Source organism: Chelon labrosus (assembly GCF_963514085.1).
Source record: "Chelon labrosus genome assembly, chromosome: 23".
Classification (NCBI taxonomy): Eukaryota; Metazoa; Chordata; class Actinopteri; order Mugiliformes; family Mugilidae; genus Chelon; species Chelon labrosus.
In genome coordinates, this window is record NC_140356.1 from 12739495 (window position 1) to 12758948 (window position 19454).

The 19454-nt window shown below is 42.5% G+C and overlaps 1 protein-coding gene across 1 annotated transcript in view; it reads right to left on the reverse strand.

Moving 5' to 3' along the window:
- Positions 1-5846: 5846 nt before the first annotated feature.
- plxna4 (plexin A4) overlaps positions 5847-19454 on the reverse strand; it is a 207358-nt gene continuing 193750 nt past the window's right edge. The window contains exons 29-32 of the mRNA XM_084573806.1: positions 16837-17006; positions 12300-12512; positions 10780-10930; positions 5847-9639 (exon numbers count right to left, since the gene is read on the reverse strand). Of these exons, the coding sequence (XP_084429932.1) occupies positions 9544-9639; positions 10780-10930; positions 12300-12512; positions 16837-17006 (630 nt within the window). The 3' untranslated portion in view covers positions 5847-9543. The remainder of the gene's footprint in view (positions 9640-10779; positions 10931-12299; positions 12513-16836; positions 17007-19454) is intronic.

Genomic DNA, 19454 nt, shown 5'->3' on the forward strand with positions numbered 1-19454 from the left:
CCCACAGGTGGCTGACTATGATAGAGGGCTGCCCTTTGTTTGCATCCTCATCTGAGCAGCTCACACAAACATTTTGACAATGGAATAAAAAAAGATATGATCATGGGCAATGTTAAACAGCAGCAAATTTATCATTTTATTCGTATTTTTACGAGTTTATCCTTCAGTTTGTGTTTGATTGGAAATGGTAATGTTACTGACATAGAGGTTAGCTAATCACATCCAGATTGGTGTTTCCCCTAGGTTTATGGCTCTGAGGGGGCGGGGTTTGAGGGGGCAGGGGGCGGAACCCTGCCGTGCGTACCACAGAAGGCAGAGGAGAAATTGTAAACACTTGACATGCTGTCATGGCAGTTTAGACTTCTGCGTCAATTTGACGCCGTAGCTACGGCGACAGCGCAGAGCATGCCCAGACCCTGACAGCATAGCCTGACGTGCACCTCCCCAGAAATGTAACTACACGCCACGGTGACGCAGAGCGCAAGAGCTGCGATTGGTCAGCTTGGTAGTAGTGTGTTTCCGCTTTAGTATTTCCATCTGCTTCTCCATCTCTGCGATTTTCAAATAGATTGTTTTGGATCAATAAAGACGGAACACATTGAGGAAAGGTTAACTGAGGAGGTTCAGAGAAACAAACATTTGTATGTATTTGAAATTTCGGCGAAAGTTTTAGTCGCCATTGTTGAAAGTGAAGCAGGAAGTGGAAACCAAAATTAACCTGACTGGCAAAAAAGACACAGCGCCGACTAGATTGGTCTCGCGAGCCAGACTGACGAGCGCGCAAGTATAAACAAGTATAAATAATGTGTGTAGGTTATGGCGTCTTTGTCCCGCAGTATCCTAAATGAGCCTTTAATAAGATAAATAACACAAAGCTATTTGGTTTGTTTCATTAAAGAACAAGGCATAGACCTGTTCTATAGGAAAGATAACCTTAAATGACTTCTGTCGTAATCTGGCGATATATAGAAAATAAAACCAGCTTGACCTTCAAGGGGGGGTTACCGTCTCGGGGGTGGGGTGCAACCCCTAATATAATGGTAGGGGAAACACTGCTTTTGTTGTTTTGTTTTTGTTAAAGGGGAACTACTGATTTTTACAACCTGGACCTTATTTCTGGCATAAAATATGATCGTTTACTCACCCGTATAAGTTTTGTGACATTTGTAGTCGTTCGGGAGATATTTAGATCTGCGTATATCCATATAGTGGGAGTGAATGGGGCACTGAAACACATCCTCTAAATAACGCATTATCTGCTGCGAAACTCGTTCATCAATATTTTGTTATGCTATGCTAGTGCTATTCCACAAAAGTTATATGGGTGAGTACACGATCATATTTTATGCCAGAAATAAGATCCTGGTTGTAAAAAACAGTAGTTCCCCTTTAAGAATAAACAAATCCAACCGGTCATTTTGATAATACAACATGTAACAGGTTTTTATCACATACAGTACTGAATGTAATTCATGCCTGAGAAATTAAAACACGAGGAAGAGCTGTAACATATCTATCCTTGTAGAGCCAAAGTCTGATAAAACATGTTATTCATGAAGCTTTTCATATTTCGTATTTCCACGTTGCAGCAGAAAGAGTTTTGGTATTGCACCTGTCTTTTGCGCAGCTATATTTCATCACCAGTAGGAGGGATGTGTTGGACACGTAAACTGACAGCAATAAAATAAAATCATAAATTCAATATACTTCTCAACCAGATAATCAATTTACCGTGCGGTGCACGCTCACGCAGCTTTGGTAATTTGTGTTTCGGTGAGTGCGTTCGGCAGTGGAGCCCAGGGAGCAAATGTGCAGTTTAGAAGGAACTGCATGGTTGTTATTGATCAGGAGCTGAAATAGGGGAGAAGATTTGTAGAGACCATAAAGGAGAGACTTCATGTGGAGTGTGTGTGTGTGTGCTGTATGTGTGTGTGAGGAGAGGCAGGGCTGTGGAAGATCTGTGGCAGTGGTTAGCGTAACAGGCGGCGTCTAGACTCAGATCTGTGCAGCTGATTTATCCAGTGAGGTGGTCAGGAAGGTTGGTAACCGTCAATAAGACTCGTCAGTTTGAACAGTTTCCCCTCCTATTACCTTGACATGCAGTACGCTGAGGAAGAAAAGTTAAAGGCCTCGTCCAAATTCTGTCCTGAAGAGGAATTATCACACAGTTGGTTAGACAAACTGATCTGACGCCTCAGCTTGAAGGTTACTTCAATGTTCAACGTCCTCGTTCTGAAACCTTTGACAGACATGTATCTTCACTCTCCATCTGTAGTCTTTAAGGGCTTTTCTGGACATCATGGTGTCTGTCTGTCAGATTCCTTCCCACTCTATCCCTCCTGCCACCAGCAACACAAATGTTTACCAAGACAGAGCAGACGGAGGAGAATGGGCTAATATCGGAAATTGCGCCCATCTGCTTGTGTGCAGTCGTCAATATCCGAGTCCACTGCTGAAATTAGACCCGTCAACCGGTGTCCAGGCTGCACGGTTATCATCAATCCATCCATCCTGCCAATCTGGCACTCAGCGGAACAGTCAGCGACAGGAGCCACATGAGGAACTTCACTCTGAAATCACAGGAAACAGCCAGATGTTTTTAATAGTAGTCTTTGGCGTGGGCACAGTCTGGATGCAGAACGTTATTACTGTGACCGTGCAAGAATACTTAAAGAAGCGGTAACCTTTTGAAACATAAAAAAAGAGCAAAGGCAAGAGATGATAATGATTTAGGTTCTTTGCACTTTCTGCATTTTGACACCTTTGAGTTTGTTATAAAATCTCACCTCCTCCCGTCTCTAGAGCCCAGATACATCATCCAGGCTGCTGCCATTAGCCGGGCCAAGCCATTCATAAGGATGAAGTGTTTTTATAACCTGGCTATATGTGCAATCATCATAAATGATAGACATGTGATGTTATTTGCAGTTTCCATATGTCAACATGTCACAACGTGCCCGGCATGCCACTTAAAATTCCTCACATTCATTTCCTCCTGTAACATTAGTTTCCTTCCGGGACCTGTTTTTCAGACATGTCTTTATTTCTGAGAGAACTTTGTGATAGTCATATTAATCTCTAGAATTGCTCTGTTGACAGTAAATGTAATAGTTTCACGTCTTGAAGATAAGTCTTCTAAGCTGAGGCGGCCAGGGGATGGATGTGGGTTCGAGTCCCTAAAGCAGCAGGTTCAGCCTTATTGACTATCCATCCCCATAACCCCACACGGCCTCTTATAGCGCTTGCACCGAGCTGCTTTCTTCTCCTCCTTGTCTGTCCATCACTCCATCTCCACAGACCTTCAAATCCTTTCTTTTTTTCCCTCCACATCACATCAGTGTGTGCGGATTTGATGGCCGGGTGGGGGTTTGGGGGTGAAAGGGCTGTGGTGATCATGGGAGTGTGGAAAACCATCCCTGGTGCAAAGCAATCATAGCCGGCTCTCTATCATCCTGCCCCTTCGATACCCCCCATCCAACCTCTCTCAACCCATCACCCCTCAGAGGTGCCGCTCTCCTCCCTTCCATTATTCCCAGCTCACTAGTCAGAAAATTAGGGTAACACTCTGCGGCCCTCCCTCCTCTCCCCAGCTTTCTTTCTCACTCTCCCTCCACCTTTCCTCTTTCTATTTCTCACCCATTACTCCCAGTTCACTGGTTGGTATATGGAGGGTGACACTGGGCCAATTCAATCTCACGTCCCGGTCAGCCACTCAGCCTGCTGAAGTGCTGCAGCCTCCCGTCTATATATACCCATCCAGCAGGTTGTCACTCTGTTTTCCGCACTTCACACCTCCCCTGCCCTGTTTTGCTACACACAACTTTCTATTTCCTTATTTGTCACTCCTATTTTCCATTTACTTGTTTTTTTTTTCGCTTACCTCTGACTTTTTCAGTCCTGTGTGTCCTAAGGAAGGTGTTTTTCGGGATGGCCTTGACGTACCGACGTTGTGATATGTCTTATTGTGCTGCTGCATTTGGAAAAGTTTATGTTGCAGAGCTGTGGGGTTGTGTGTTTAGTGAGATAACGAAGCTGCCACAGCCAAATGAGAAGGGATACATTAAAGTGTGCATTTCGACTGCCTTTGATGTATGACATTGAATAATGCAGATTGTAACACAAAATAAACCAGTTGTGTGTTTACTGCAGTTAAGCTCTGCAGACTGACATGTGCTTAGAGGCAGGGATTTCCCTCCTCGGTTTCCTGAATGGCTTCAGGTCTGCTAGATTGGCTTCAGGCAGAAGAAGCTTACAGATCCAGCTAATCTTTACCAGAGCTGCTGTTTTCTAATTATTTCGGCTGCGGATATTTGCTTTCCTTGCGTTATAACGACTTGCATCATGTCAGGAAACACCTCTCATTAAACAAGGGAAGCTTTTGCAACCCGCATCTTGATAGTCAAGGTAACCTGCTTTTGCTTTAACTCAGATTAGGAGCTAAGCAGCATTTGCATGACTTGGGAGTAGTAATAGGCTGACTTAGAGCCAAACACAATGAGAGGTCCAGGCCCACTGAGCCAGTGTTACTCACTAATTAGAAAATTCACTATTAGCCAGTTTCGAACTAACAAATCCAACTTGGAACATGGAAGGGAAAAGTTGTCAAAGTTGGGAAGATGTAAATGTACGATGTTTCTTTAAGCTTCACTCATTAAGAAGAGGAGAAGCATCCAGGTATGTTGGTAACCCAGCCCAATATCTATGTGTTGACTGAAGGTAACTGATTGTAGAGTCCAGCTTTGTTCATACTGTTCCCATTTGGCAGGGGTGTTTGTTTTTGTCCTGCCTAGCATAAGACGGCTTTGTCACTGGGTTAGGAATCTGTTTTGCAAGCCAGCATCAACCACTACAATGACAATGGCTTTGATTAAATTGTGTACTAGGATTCTGCCCCTGCTCTTACATTATGATTGTCGGATGCTAATTTCCATATTATTTAGAGGTTTACTTTTTCAGCTGCTCACATTCAGTGTGTGCACCCGGAGCATGAATTCCCCCGTGCAAAGGTTTATTCCAAACCTCGGTTTCCCTCAATAATGGAGACAATCACACGGTAGACTGCAAATTAATTCAATAAAACATAGTTTGAATAATTTTAACAAAGTCTAAAATGATTTGGGCTTTTGTGCATCTTTCCAAAGATCTCTGTGGGCTTTCCTTTCATTGTACTAGCCTTGTCCTGCTGCTGCATACATTTAGTTCTGTCCCTTGTGTATCCTGGCATTACAGTCAACGGTGAAGAGAATAATGATAAATCCCCGAGTACAAATGATTCTTTGTTATGCCTCTTTGTGCGGATATTCTTTGTTGCTCCGTCTGGCAGCAGGCAGTTGCAGATCGGAGATGGCCTCTGCATCCCCGAACAGTCTGTAGTGGCTGTCATGAGGATGGAAAAGAAAATTAGAGCCATTTGGCAAAGAAACAGTGTTGTCTGTCTGCGCTTAATATTATGGAATAGATAGTACTTGATGTTTTGTGCCTGGAACGCTTACATAAGTTCTTTCAGACTCAGCCTACACTGGGACTGTGTGACTATGAACAGTTCTTGACTGACAGCTCTTCATGTCTCATGTATTGGTTTAGTTGCACCTGTTAGACACAGCGACTTCAATATTCTGTCTGATTGGATTTCGAGGACTTTTACAAACCGGTAGGAGAGCTCCACACACAGATTTCTAGTGAAGAGGTTGACTGGATCTTTAAATATTTATCATCCCGTGGTCATCTTGCAGGGAGACCATGTGTTCCCCAGGGGACCAGAGTATTTCCCATTGTCTTTTCCAGTTTGTCAAATGTAACTCTGGTGAATTATTCTCCAAACTGACACAAAAAGCACAAACAAGCGCTTGGTTTCATAATAAAGTTTATTCTATATTACAAATAGTATTTTGTTCTTGACTGCAAAATAGGAATGCATTATATTTACATACACAGGTATACAATTAATTATAACAAAGTTAGAGAAGCTCGCCTTATATCCCCCAGGTTTCGTTTTTATCCCTCGATAAGATACTCTTTATCTTTCAGATATGATCTAGTAAAAGTCTTTTCTAGCATGTTTGTGTAACACCTGCTATAACACTGAGCTAGGAGGACATTTTTAGTTCCTACAAAACGTTTGAAGGTGGAAACTTTATCTGTGCTCTCGGCAACACAAGTTGGCTGCTGGCAGACAACCTTTGTTGCAGGGGAAGGGACGGGGCAGGGGAGAAATGAAAGACGGGATGTTCCACTCGGGGGGTAGATTCACAATGACAGTCGAGGACTCGGCTGTGTGTTATTTATTTATTAACACACAGCCGTAAGGGGAAACTTTGGATATCTAGACACAAGATATGTACGTATGTAAAGGTTTCCTTGAAATTGTCTAAACGTGTTTGTGCATATTTCTTTTAATATGAATTCCCGGTTAGTATGAATTAGTCGTCTGGTTTCTAAATTAATCCTTATTCCCTTCATCTTTCATAAAAAGATATTTGTATTTGATATGTTTACTACATTTTGTGAATGTACCCCTCCAAGTTGAAACAGACATTCATCATACTGGATATCTGCAGAAGGTAAAATAATGTCTAGGATATCTGACATACATTTGACACGAGGGCTATGAAAGAAACATTCACTTGCCAAACTCAGTCTACTGTCAGTTTGTCTTGATGATAAATCACACGTATACACAGTTTCTTCAAAGCGTGAACGTTTAAAATATGGTCACAAAGCGATGCTGGCCTTTTGTTGCTTTTTATGAAATACCTTTGTCAAAGCACTTCTGTTTGCTTTTATCTTTTGCTGTTTGAAAAAAATAAATCGCCTTTCTGATCTCGGTTCAACTGACGCAGGACAAAAGTTTAGCAATTATCACGATGAGATAATCAATCTGATGCAGCAGTCGGCTTTCAGAACGAGATGGACGAGACAGAACTAGATGTGAGGTGCTTGTTGTAAAACTGAAATTAGAGGAGGCACAGCTGTCAAACAAAACAAAAAAACAATCACTGATGGTGTGTAATGGAGGACGCAGCATACATGTCGTCTTTATGTGAGATCCATCATCTTTAAACAGTCGGCTTGTAAATGACTCTAAAGTCCCTAGTAGTTGTAGAAGTATATAAATATCTTTGAGCAAGGCAGTTCCATTTCATACCATCCAAATAGGTCGACATGCAAAGGTATATAATATCTGTTCTATTCAGCATCTACCACGTCACAAAAACCATGAGATTCTACAGAGGGGGGGGGAGTGAACTGGATAAAGGTTCCACCTTAAACGGAAGTTATAGTTTTTATTACATGAACAATCCACTTTCCATCTCAATTCTTCAAAGCAAAAGAAAGATAAAAGAACACATCCACATCATCATTGCAAGGCTTAATTTTCTTATTTTTCACTTTTTTTTCCATTTTTTTTTTTAAATAAGTTTCTTAAATTGTTTACGTTTTACATGCGCTTAAAAAGCCAATAAAGGACCCAAGGTGGACCTAGGGCGGTCTTCACACATTCACATCACCACATGGGGCACGTTGTCAAGGCAAAAGAAAGGGCAGAGGTCAAAGGGTACGGAGGGCGCCTCCATCATCTCTTTCAGTCGCTCTCTCTCCCATAGTGGGGGTTCACATCCAACAAGTCTCATCTACTGTTAATGTCCATCGGTTCTTGTGCATCTTGCCATGATGTTCACGTCTTGCTCTGCTTTTTCAGATATTTTTTTTTGTTGTTTTTTTAAAGGCTTGGAGAAGGCCGCCCCTATGCCGCCACTGAGGACAACTACACTAATACAGACAAGAGCGCCTCAACAGTTACACACTCAAGAGTTGGGGTTTTGCCGTATGCAACTAGCTACCATCTCCAACACTTGTGCAAAACAGAAAGGAAACTGGTGAGTCAGGAGCCGGACAAAAGGGTGAAACGGTGTGCCGAGAGCCGGAGAGACCCGGGACGATGGAAAGAGAAAGGAGGATCAGATCACCTCGCCCACAGAGCCTCTCACCTCGACACACTGAGGTCAGAAAAATCACACACATTTCTTAAAGTTCCAGTCACAATAGTTTTTTTTTTTTGTCCTAGAAGTGGTTGTCTTATACATAGTCCTTTTTTCAGTCCCTCAGTGGCACTTTATAAATACATTTTTGACCATTTTGAAAATTTCAAGCTCCTTTGGTTTTTGGCTGACCAACTAAGTCCATCTTATTTGATTTCTCCACACAAAAGTCTTTAAATAGGAACATCCTGGGAAAGAAGTGCTACTCTCACAACAGAGCCCCTATGGTACTGAATCGTTCTTAGTTCCACTCATCAAGCAGTTTCTTACCCAGTGCATTTCAGTCAGCTCTTCCCTTTACCTCCTGCAGGGTTGGCGTAGATATCTGGGCAGTCAGGATGTTGGGCATCTGCTGATTGTGTGTGTGTGTGTATCTGTGCAGGTGTGTGCTTTGATAGACCGTCGCAGTGGCGACACAAAATTGGAAGTGGCAAAGACTGCTGCAGTTGGATTAGCAGTTAAAACACTGTCTTCCAGAGTTAGTTGTGTGCTTTTTCATTCTTTTTATTTTTTACAAAGGATCCAACTTGGGTGGGGACTCCAGGGTTTCATCTAATAGCTTAATTTTGCAGTAGCCATATAAGCCAAATGGAAGCAGAAATCATGAGCATTTTCTAAGATGTACACTGGGCAGGTAAAAATGTGTGAATGTTGCAAAGGGGTAAAGACTGGGGATGCTCTGACTTGTAAAGTTTTCATGTCCATTGGGTTTCAACAAAGGAAATGTTCAGAGAAGCAGTAATCCTCCCTTACCCCCATCAGTCTTTTTCTTAAATACAACTCCAGCTACATTGAAAGAAAACAAGAAACATTCTAGGTTTGCGCCTGGACTCGCCCCAGATTTCACGGATATGTATGCTTTGCTTGAAGGTACAGTGTAAACTTGGCAAACCATCCTTGCATTCATTTTCTTCAGAGGTGTTCATTTGGCTTGCAGTCGTCGGTTTGGATGTTTCCACTTGATTCCGTTACTGGATATAGAACTACGATAAACTGAACTCTAGAGATGGTTTTTATTTTAACTATCCTATTCTGAAAAGTTCTCAACAAAATGGACACCCAACATTGTGGTTTTTAAAGAATCACCTATCAGTGTAAATTCTTGAAGGCAACATAAAAATGTTTTTTCCCCTCTTTTCTTCCAGCAGGGGGACTGAAGTATGCCAATATGGCCAGCTTTCAAGCAATCACCCCTTGAAGCTCCCCCTGTGGTGAAGCTGAGGAATCCCCCACATTGCACTGTGGGAAACGCCAACCTCAGCCCCAGACCACCCCTCACATATGTTCAGGTAAACTAGTCTATGCAGCAGAGTGGATGAGGAAATCAAAAATATTTCTCGGAGGGGGAAAGAGGAAGCAGAAAAAAAAGTCAAGGAAGAAGTCATCTCTGAAAGGCGGAGGGAGGAAGTCACATGATGAAAAAAAGATGGGGACAGGTCTTCGCTCAGGCACGGCTCGGTTTCTGACGGGGTCTCTTCCCAGTGCACCCTGGGAAGTGCGGTCCTCAGCTCTCCAGACTCATGAAGGCCACCACCTGCTCCAGCTTGAAGGCCAGCCTCTGTTTCCTGGCTACATCGTCCTGCTCCAGTGCACACACGATCTGCAGACGGGACCGGGAGGTAAACACAGCTCATGACATGTTCAAAAACTATGCATTCCACAGCTTTTAAAAGTGACTTGCATAATCCAGATGTTATCATGCTCATGCAAGTCACTTTCAGCTATTAACATTCAATATTTACCGCAGTATGAGCTACTTTGTATGGAAATTGTTTGCCCTGGACTTTGTCTCTGAGGCTAATACAAGTGGAGCAAGTTAGTCTTGCTGACAGACTAAATCCCATCGTCTATTACTTATCAATACAGCAATTTACCTAGCATTTAAATTATTATACAATCAATATATTTTCAGAACTGGTATAAATTAGATTTTAGCATTTTTCTTTGCATTTTAGGCTAGAATGTTCCTTTAACTCTAACCAAAACTCAAATACATCATGCACCAAATCTTAAAGGGGGATTACCGTTTTTTACAACCTGGACCTTATTTCTGGCATAAAATACGATCGTTTACTCACCCATATAACTTTGGTGTCATTTGGAGTCGTTGGGACAATATTTAGATCCAGTGGAGTGACATATAGTGGGAGTGACTGGGGCACCGAAACGCAGCCTTTAAATAATGCATTATCTGCCGCGAAACTCGTTCATTTCACCAATATTTTGTTATGATACGCTAGTGCTATTCCCCGTTGAGTCCGGAGTTAGCTGTTATCATCATCCGGGGTCTGTAGATTGACCTACTAACCTCTGACCTGGGTGATGTCATCTCTGAGCGCCGTGCACACCCGTGACGGTCAGCTTGTTTACCTGTAATTTGCTACTGCTAGTTTTTTGCAACATGGTTGGAAGGTCAATCTACAGACCCCGGATGATGATAACAGCTAACTCCGGACTCAACGGGGAATAGCACTAGCGTATCATAACAAAATATTGGTGAAATGAACGAGTTTCGCAGCAGATAATGTGTTATTTAGAGGCTGCGTTTGGGTGCCCCAGTCACTCCCACTATATGGATATACGCGGCGCTTCACATCTTCCAAATGACACCAAAGTTATATGGATGAGTAAATTATCGTATTTTATGCCAGAAATAAAATAAATTAAAAAAACGGTAATTCCCCTTTAATAACTGATGACACTAACATGTTGCCTAGAAGTATAAGTCAGTGCTACATACCTCCTCGGTGTATTTCCCCACATAGGAGTAAATCTCACTGAGAGAGCTCATGGTGTTGAACTCATTCATGTGCATCCGTGACTGTTCTGCCAAGTAGGCATTCATGTCCTGGTCACTGATCGCTGGCATCTTATTAATGTCTGAGTAGTACCTGTTGGAAAAAAACAAAACAAAATATGAACGCGTGTTACTAATATGTTTACTGCAAAGGAACATTGTTAAATGATTTGGAAAACAGAAGACAGTCAGTAATGTGTTTTAATCTAGATGTTTTCCTTGGGGTTCATTAGCTGCTGCAGTGGTTTACAGCACTTCTTTGAACATATTTGCCTCTGTGCTACACACATTAGTTAATTTCATAGCAAAGAGGCAGACATGGAGTCATCATAGATGCTGAGAGGCCTTAGATCTAAACCTGGAACACCACAACTGTAGAAACACACTCAGGCTGCATTGAGGCAAAGGCAATCAGTCACTGTCAGCAGCAGCTGTGTTGCCCATATCAACTATGTTAATTAAAGCTGCTTATTTACATATTAAATTCCTGTAGCTGCAGCCGCTTGAGGACAGGCATGGTGTATGGCTGGATAATTCTGGGAGTGTGCGAGAGAGAGAGAGATGATATTTGCCAGGAAACTAGTCTTCAGAGCAAACTGAGCAGAGGAAAAGGCAGGTGGGTGTTGCTCACAGAGGTCATACCCGTATCAACACCTGTTCACTGCTGGAAGGTGGTTGTAGAGAGCTCCTAGCAAAGGTGTTGAAGGAACTATAATCCTAAAACGATGTTAAGTATTAGCCAGTTTTTGGTGATAAAATAAATATCACCTTTTTTAATTTCTCCTCCTGTAAGAGAAACAAGAGAGGGGGAGTGCTGTTCTTCTGCTAGTCTAACTGGTTTTGCAGATGCTGAGCTTTAGATGATCATTGTCACTGTGACAAAGATCTCAGTCCTCTGTAAGAATAGTCTGTGCTGTGGCCAGACAGACACACACACCAGGTCTGAGTAAAGTACAGTCCTGAGCCTGAAGCTCCTTATTTGGTTCCAGGCATTCAGGCAGTGCACATATATTCTGGTCCTGAGGCCTGCTTTGCAATGAAGCTGCAGACGCATAAATACTCTGAACCACTTCATGGTGCACCATCTTTTATTCAGGACCTCTTTGCCTCCCCTACTGACAAATAAATTTAATGAAATTCCCATTTTAACAAATTACCGGCTTCTACTGCCTGCAACTCTCAAAAATGCTTCCTCTCTTTTTCTGCCCCCCCTCCCTGCAAATGCCGCTGCGCCTTCCCAGCACTGACTCCTCAGTACTGTAGATCCCTGCCCTGGGCGCTCCCATTCATTCCCTCTGTGTAGTAATTTGGACTGGGTTTCACAGCTCATACATCACAGTGCTACAGTCGCATTGTGTGTGTTGGAATGAAACAAAGCTAATGCAGGTTTTCTGATGGGTCTCTCCCTCTTCATCCATTCAGAGATTGGTGTGTACACGCATGTAGGTCTACCGACATCTCACCTTTCCACCCAGCTCTTGTAGCTGGGGATGTCCTTGGCATAAAGCAGCTTGTTGGAGGGTGAGTCCTTCCCAAGGCGGTGTTCTGAGGTGGAGCAGGAGTCCATGAAGGTCTGGGCCACCACAGACAGACAGGCATCTGTGATGCTGCTCTTATGGATGTCAAACACAAACTGGGGGTTCTTGATCACATTCACCCAGAAACGCAGAGGTAGGCTGTAGAAGGGTGGGAAAAGAGAACAAAATAGTTTAGTGGCAAACTCAACTTCTGTACTTTAACTTTTCCATTACTGTTGAATAATTGTGTGCTGTATTCAGATCTGTTTTCCGGGAAATTAATTAGAATTTAAATATTTTCTATTATAAAAAGCCTAATGTTGTGGATTAACTCGTTTTTACCATAAATGAACTTGTACTGCAACCTGTAAATAAAATGTTGTCTGTAAGAGCTAATGAGACACGTTAATATATTCTGTGCTCTGCCGCATCGCGTCATTAAAATTACTTATGCATAGATTGTTTGTTTCCATCTCACTGACAGAATGCTCAAATAGCCATTCACACAGAGGAACAAAAAGTGTTAAGTAAAACAACAGTCTGTGCTCGGTTCAACTGCTCTGAGATTAAGTCCCTTAATGCCATTTTAAAATTTGCTACAGCCAGCTAGTCAATAGGCATGGACATATTATTCGCCAGAAGGGACGAGGATTCATTCACTTTGCGAAGCTAGTACACGGGCCCTGCTGTTGCTGATGTGTTCTATTTGATGTGTGTGCTCAATTCAATAAAGCCTTTATCTTTAAAACCAGGTGCTGTCTGGCTCGCATTTTTTTCTAGCAGTGTCCAGGGGTCCTCGCTGGGGGCCGCACAGTGACACAGTTCACATTGCCTGGTTTGTGCAAGTGGGTCCTATTTTGCGCCTTGTCCAAAATAATAAAAATATACAAGTCTGTTTATTTGCTGGGCTGGTTTCAGCCAAAACGAACAGACACAGGGCCAGCTTTATCTGGGTGTTGCAGTAAGAGAGGCTCAGGTGGTATTAAGAAAGAGCTGCTTGTTACTTGGATCTCTGTGTCTTTACTATTCTCCTGGCTATGCATTTTTAGCTGATGTGACAAAAAACAATCGGGGAAGACACTGCATTTCAGCCTGCATGGCACAGTATCAGAGCACGAGGGGAAAATAACAATAAAACTAGAATGCAGTCATTTAAAATGCCACCAGTGCTCCCCCACCAGCACACTAAGCATTTACTCTTGCACAACCACCCACAAAGCCATTCACATGTACAATCTAACAAAAGAGGATTTGGACTCTGGAAGGAAAAACTCTGCATTATGACTTCAAAATTAATCTAAGCAAAGAATCTAGTGGGATTAGGCTCAGGGATCAAAGGGATATTAACACCACTGCTGTGCTGCCTTGATTGTTGACAATCTGCTGCTTCAGCGGGGCAGTAGACTCTAAAATGAGGTTCAGCTCACAGTTTTGTCCACCATTATCACATCTACATACATGTTATCCCCTGAAAATAGGCACTGCATAGAATTTGTGCAGTTAACTCGTGCTGAGAAGTTTAAGGTATCTGAATGATGACCATAATTGGTCAGGGATTAGGTAAAATATCAGCTGCCAAGATCAAGGGCAACTCTTATCCTTGAGGAATTATGTTTTCAGTCAGAAAAGCTCTTTATTTAAAAGATTTCCTCTGTCCATTGATTCACAACTACAAAGTAAACTCAATAGTAAAAAAAAAGTTAATGTTAAATAATCTGTTGTATAAACAGCAACTCTAAAATAAAGAAGCTTCATTTACTTTAAATGGTGTTTAGTACCGAGAGAGGGAAATCCAAGAGTAGTACTCAGTACTACAGAGTTTAAAAACTACTCTGTTAATCCTCCTTGAAAGATTACCAACCAGTATTGACAAAACTCTGTAATTGTACAGCAGCAAAACAATGTCTGTTCACTGATAACTACTTTTTTTTTATGAAAAGAAGAGCAGATAGTCCACTAACAGTCGGTGTTGCCACACAGATGCCTGATCTCAACATCAACAAGGCAGTCTGAGATTACTTGAAGAGACAAGGAGTTGTGACAATCTACAAAGAAACTGTGGCAGAATCTCCAAGGTTTTTAAACTGCCTCCATATTGAATACTTGGAAAGTGTTCATGTGTAGCTAGAATTACTGCTGGTACAAAGAAAAGGACAAATAAAAACTACTATGCATGTACAGCACAGTGCTGCACATAGACAACAACTCTCTGTCTCCTTGTATTCCCTCAGCAGCAAGTCCAACCGCCTCTTGCAGTTTGCACTGCTTGACACTTCTGGCACACACAAAGAGCCTGTGAGCCTCTGAATCTGCAGTAGTGGGATGTTATCCTAGTTCTGCAGAATGGGCCTGATGAATTTGCCCGCCATTGGCAGGCAAAGGGTCACAGATGTTGTGAACCAGAGCATCCCGCTGGAAGCTTTACAGCAGAGACAAGGATGTGACTAAGCCTGATTTTATTTCAAGCAGCGACCTAAGATTTGAATAAACAGCTCGATAAAGGTGACCTGTCTGGGCATTGTTCCAACAAGGAGACCCGGGAAGCGCAAAAAAAAAAAAATAAATAAAAATGCACTACCTTTCATTTGAATGGCAAGTTCCAGTCCTACTAGTGGTGCTATTTACAATGTGAGTAGTATGGTATCGCAGCATGACAGAAGATAGGTGATCGTCTTCATGCAAAGAAAAAAAAAAAGAGGCATGCAAGTGCCAGTTTTGCGCATTAATTAAAATTCTGTCTGTTCCATCCCGACATGACAAACACGCAGTGCAGATAGACGCACGCACACCACATACAGAAGAGCAAAGATGAGTACAGACGCTGACACACTGCCACTAATCCAAAAGATACCATCTGGAGATGCTCTAGGAGCCAGTGACTCATGTACACACATTCAAATACACGTTACAACTCTGCCACACACAAAGCACAAACAACGGTTAAACTGATTTTAACTTTGCACAACAAAATTTGCTTGAATAATAAAAAAAAAGCTGAGATATTCTCACAGCTTGGTGAAATAAAGGCTATAATTAGGTGTAAGGTTAGTGCTTTTGTTATCACTTTGGAGTTGTGAAGGATGATTTGGATTGTAAAGGGTTAGGGAGAATTTCTAGATGACAGATTTACATAAAGAGCCGGGTTTAGTGTGTGGATGTTGTGCCAAAACCTGTCTTTATATTAAAAGAAAATAGTTTTTTACATGATATAAGATGCAAACTACAGGGTTAGGGATAATCTAACAAAATGGTTATATCAGGGGAAATACAGATGGAAGGGAAACCCTGAAGGGGAGGTGGGGGTAGCAGAGGGTTAGAGGGGCTCTGGATGCAGTAGAAGTTAATGGTGTGTATCATGACGATGGCACTGGTAGATTTAATGGGACAGGGGCTCAGCTTGGGAGGGAGTTTTGTATTATTATTCTCTACCATCAGACAAAATGAAGGCTTTTGTTGGAGCTGAGATTGCAGCCTTTGGAGACAACCGCAGGTTATGTGTAAGCACACACAGTGAGGGGACGCAGTTGTATGCACATCGCTCACAGAGGAGATATCTGTGGAGGCATCAGCACAAACTGTGTCCGGTCTAAGTGGCTCTTTGTCATGGTGTGTTATGATAAATTGCTATTCATTCACTGGCCCAATAGTGGGAGGCCACTAAAATTTAAGAGCAACTCATAGAAAACACTTAACACTCACAGCAGATGGGCCAATAACTCAGAAATAAAAAAATAACTAAACTAGTTTAAAGTAAATAATATTTCTTCTCTAGTCTCCTCCTACACTCTCCTCTCCATCTCTATTTGTCCCCTGATACGCATCAATTTTTTTTTCCTCACATCTCCATGGTTGCTCCTGTGCCGTGGGTTGAGCGATGCATGCTGGGAACTTGGCAGAGGCTAGGAGGCTAATGAGATATTAGTGTGCGTTTAACTCCCACTGCGTTCACTTCCTTCTTTTCACCTTTTCATTTCTCTGCTCTCCCCATTCTGGTGCTCTGTTGGTTATTTAACCCCGACCATTTTTTTTTTTACGGTGGTCGCTCTGAGGTCGATACGGTCCAAATTAATCAGCGGATATTAATTTAGAGGTGTACTTATGCACCTGGGAGTGTACATTTGTCACTATGGAGATTTCCACAGTGACAAGACATTTTTTGGCCCAGTTATCCATGATAATAGATGGAGAGTCTTGGTAGCCAATTGGATTAGCCCCTTGTGGTTGGCTTTAATGAAGATTACACGCCCCTGTGGTTAATGGTTATTAGGAAAGGAAGAGGCATGTGGTGAAACTTGGCACTGATAGGGCAATAACAGGGCAAAGCCATGTGAGATGTGCCAAAATGTACTGGTTCTACGTTAAATGCGGAAAGAAAAGGACAGAAATGGAGCCACACTAGTGTAGAAATAATGAAATAAATGAATATTCATGTCCACTAAAGATCCAAGTAGCTGCGTCAGGAGTGTCTTTTGTTTGAACTCACCAGTTGCTCTTCCATGTGTGTCGGACATGCGGGTCGTGGATGCTGTGTTTGTCGGCCTGTTCGTCCAGGAAGTCAAACATGTATTTGATGGCCAGTGGCAGAGCGCTGCCCCGATGTGCTGTGCTGAAGATGGTCTCAAACAGGTCATCAACAAACTTCTGTAACGTACCCTGCAGAGCAAGGAGAAACAAAAAGCTACAGTCAATTTATGTTAAAGTACTGTAACAGTATTGATCAGGACCAAGAGAACTGGTGAATATAATTTGAGGCACACCGCTGACTGATATAAACCTTTAACTTCTTTCTGTGTGAAGGTATGAGCTTTGCAGTGCATGCCACTGTGTCCACTAGCTCCGATGTTTATGTCTGACTCCTATCTCACAAACGCGGCCTTTAAATCTGCTTGCAGCTTTGATGGGGGAAATTGTTATTTCACAGCTGACTTTTAATAATATCTGGGAACAGGAGGCGCATCTCCTAAGCCTCTTTGTGCTGCCGGATTAGCTCCCACACTGCACCATTGACCCTAATTTGATTTAATGTTGGCGACTTTAAGGAGGAGGAGGAGAAGAGAGACAGAGTGAGAGAATCTAATCCTCTTGTAAAAAATGAGCTGATGGGATGCACGGGAGCACCAGGCGAGAGCAAGGGATGGAAATGAAACGACAGAGGTTGCCTATCAGAAAAAGAGGCCGGTTGAGTGTGGCAGATGAGGTGTGTACAGGCACTGGCAAATAAAAATCCAATTTGGGTGGAGCGGGTGACTGAATCATGGAGTCAAGAGAGTGGGAGGAGAGAATCCTGTTAGTCCGACAATCACGGCTATAATTCTAATGTGGCCCACATTCCCGACAGCTTATCATTTTTCTACGAAGGAATGGAATCACATATCTCTATATCAAGCCCACGTTTCTTCCAGGTGACACTTTGTACTGGATGGCGAGGGAATACCTAATGTTTTGTATGAGCATGCACACATGTGAGTACAGATACTAAAAATCTCTGTGTGTTTCTGCTGTGACATTTTACGTCTTCTCAAGGGGTGAACTGGTATCAACACCCACCCTCCCCGAACGACGATCTACCCTGTCATTACGCTGCACTCTAAACACAATGTGTCATCTGCATGTTTTGATGCCGTCTGCCTCCACGTTGAAATGCAAGGAAAGCGACGAGAACGATGGGAACACAAATGAGAAACGGGGAGGTAGAAACAGACAGACACACACTCGCTGGAGTGTACAAGTGTAAATGCAATCCTTCCCTGTGCCACTCTTTTACGTATGAACATGTCCCGTACCCACACTCGGAGTGTCACTGATGGAGCTAATATGAGAGACAGGGAGAGGTATTTATTGGCAAGGTGAAAGCCAAACGCAGTCAATTACACTGCCTGTCTGCCCAATCATTCCTCACCAAGAGAGATGGCCAGCCAAGATAAACTGGTTATTTCACAAAAACAATCCATCTGGAAAGATGATGTGCTGTCTGCCTTCAGAAGCCACCTTCCTGCACTCTGGGACGGGATAATGGCAGGGAAATAGAGCGACTCGCCGAGGCCGAGAGGCGACGTGTGTGAAGGTGTGTGGAGGGCCGTACAGTATGTTTCATGGTCGCTGCCTTCCTTCTAGTCCGCTAATTCTCCACCTGCCCACGCTAAATGGTCATCAACTGAACATTAATCCAACTCACAGGTACAGCCAACAATGCCCTAAGATACTAATACACTACCACTTATATTCTCCAGAAAATATTTGTGTCTTTATTGAACTATTGAATTATTGAGCATGCACAGTTCTGATGGGAGGAAAAGCAAGTGAACCCTTGGATTTAATATAATCCTCTACGGTGGCAATATCCTCGACAAGTGTTTCTTGTAGCCGCAGGTCAGAACCTGCATAACATTAGGGAGGAATTTTGGACCATTCTTCCTTAAAAAAGAAAAAGCTATTTTAGCTCGGCTACACTCTTGGGGGCACTGGTACTGAATGACTCTCATCTCAGCACAGCAACTTCCAGAGAGGATGTTTTTGTCCCCCTTGCTTTTTCTTTCTATACTTGTTTACTGTGTTGCCGAGACTCCTGTTATTGTGTTATTATGGGACATACACAGAACTGTGCTCATGTAAAGTCCAAAAAAATCCAAAAATTACAGGCGGAACATTTTCAGTTCATACCCTCCCTCTTTCGTTTACCCTCCCTTGTACGCCTGTGTGCGTCTGTGTCTGATAGAATGGATGTCTTGATGGAAAAAAAAAAAAAAGAGGGACAAGGTGCTTTAGGAGTGGATTGTTAATTTGCATTCAGCTGTTGGATCAAAGTCACATTTCCCTGCAAACCAAATTAACAATTTTTTTTTTTTTTTTTTTGCCTTCTGAGGGGCCATTGTCGCAAGCTGCATTCAAAGAGCCTCATTTTATAGCCGTTTCTATTTTTGCCTGATCTTTTTTTTTTTTTTTTTTTTAGCTTCATGGGTCTTTTCTTCTGTACCCTTTTTGATATGCTGCTGCATCAATGCAACAGTAATGAAAAAAGAAAACAAACAGAAATCTCTATTTTCTCTTTCTCACCTGAGGGGATAGGCGAATACATTTGAATAATGTTTTCCACCGAGATGA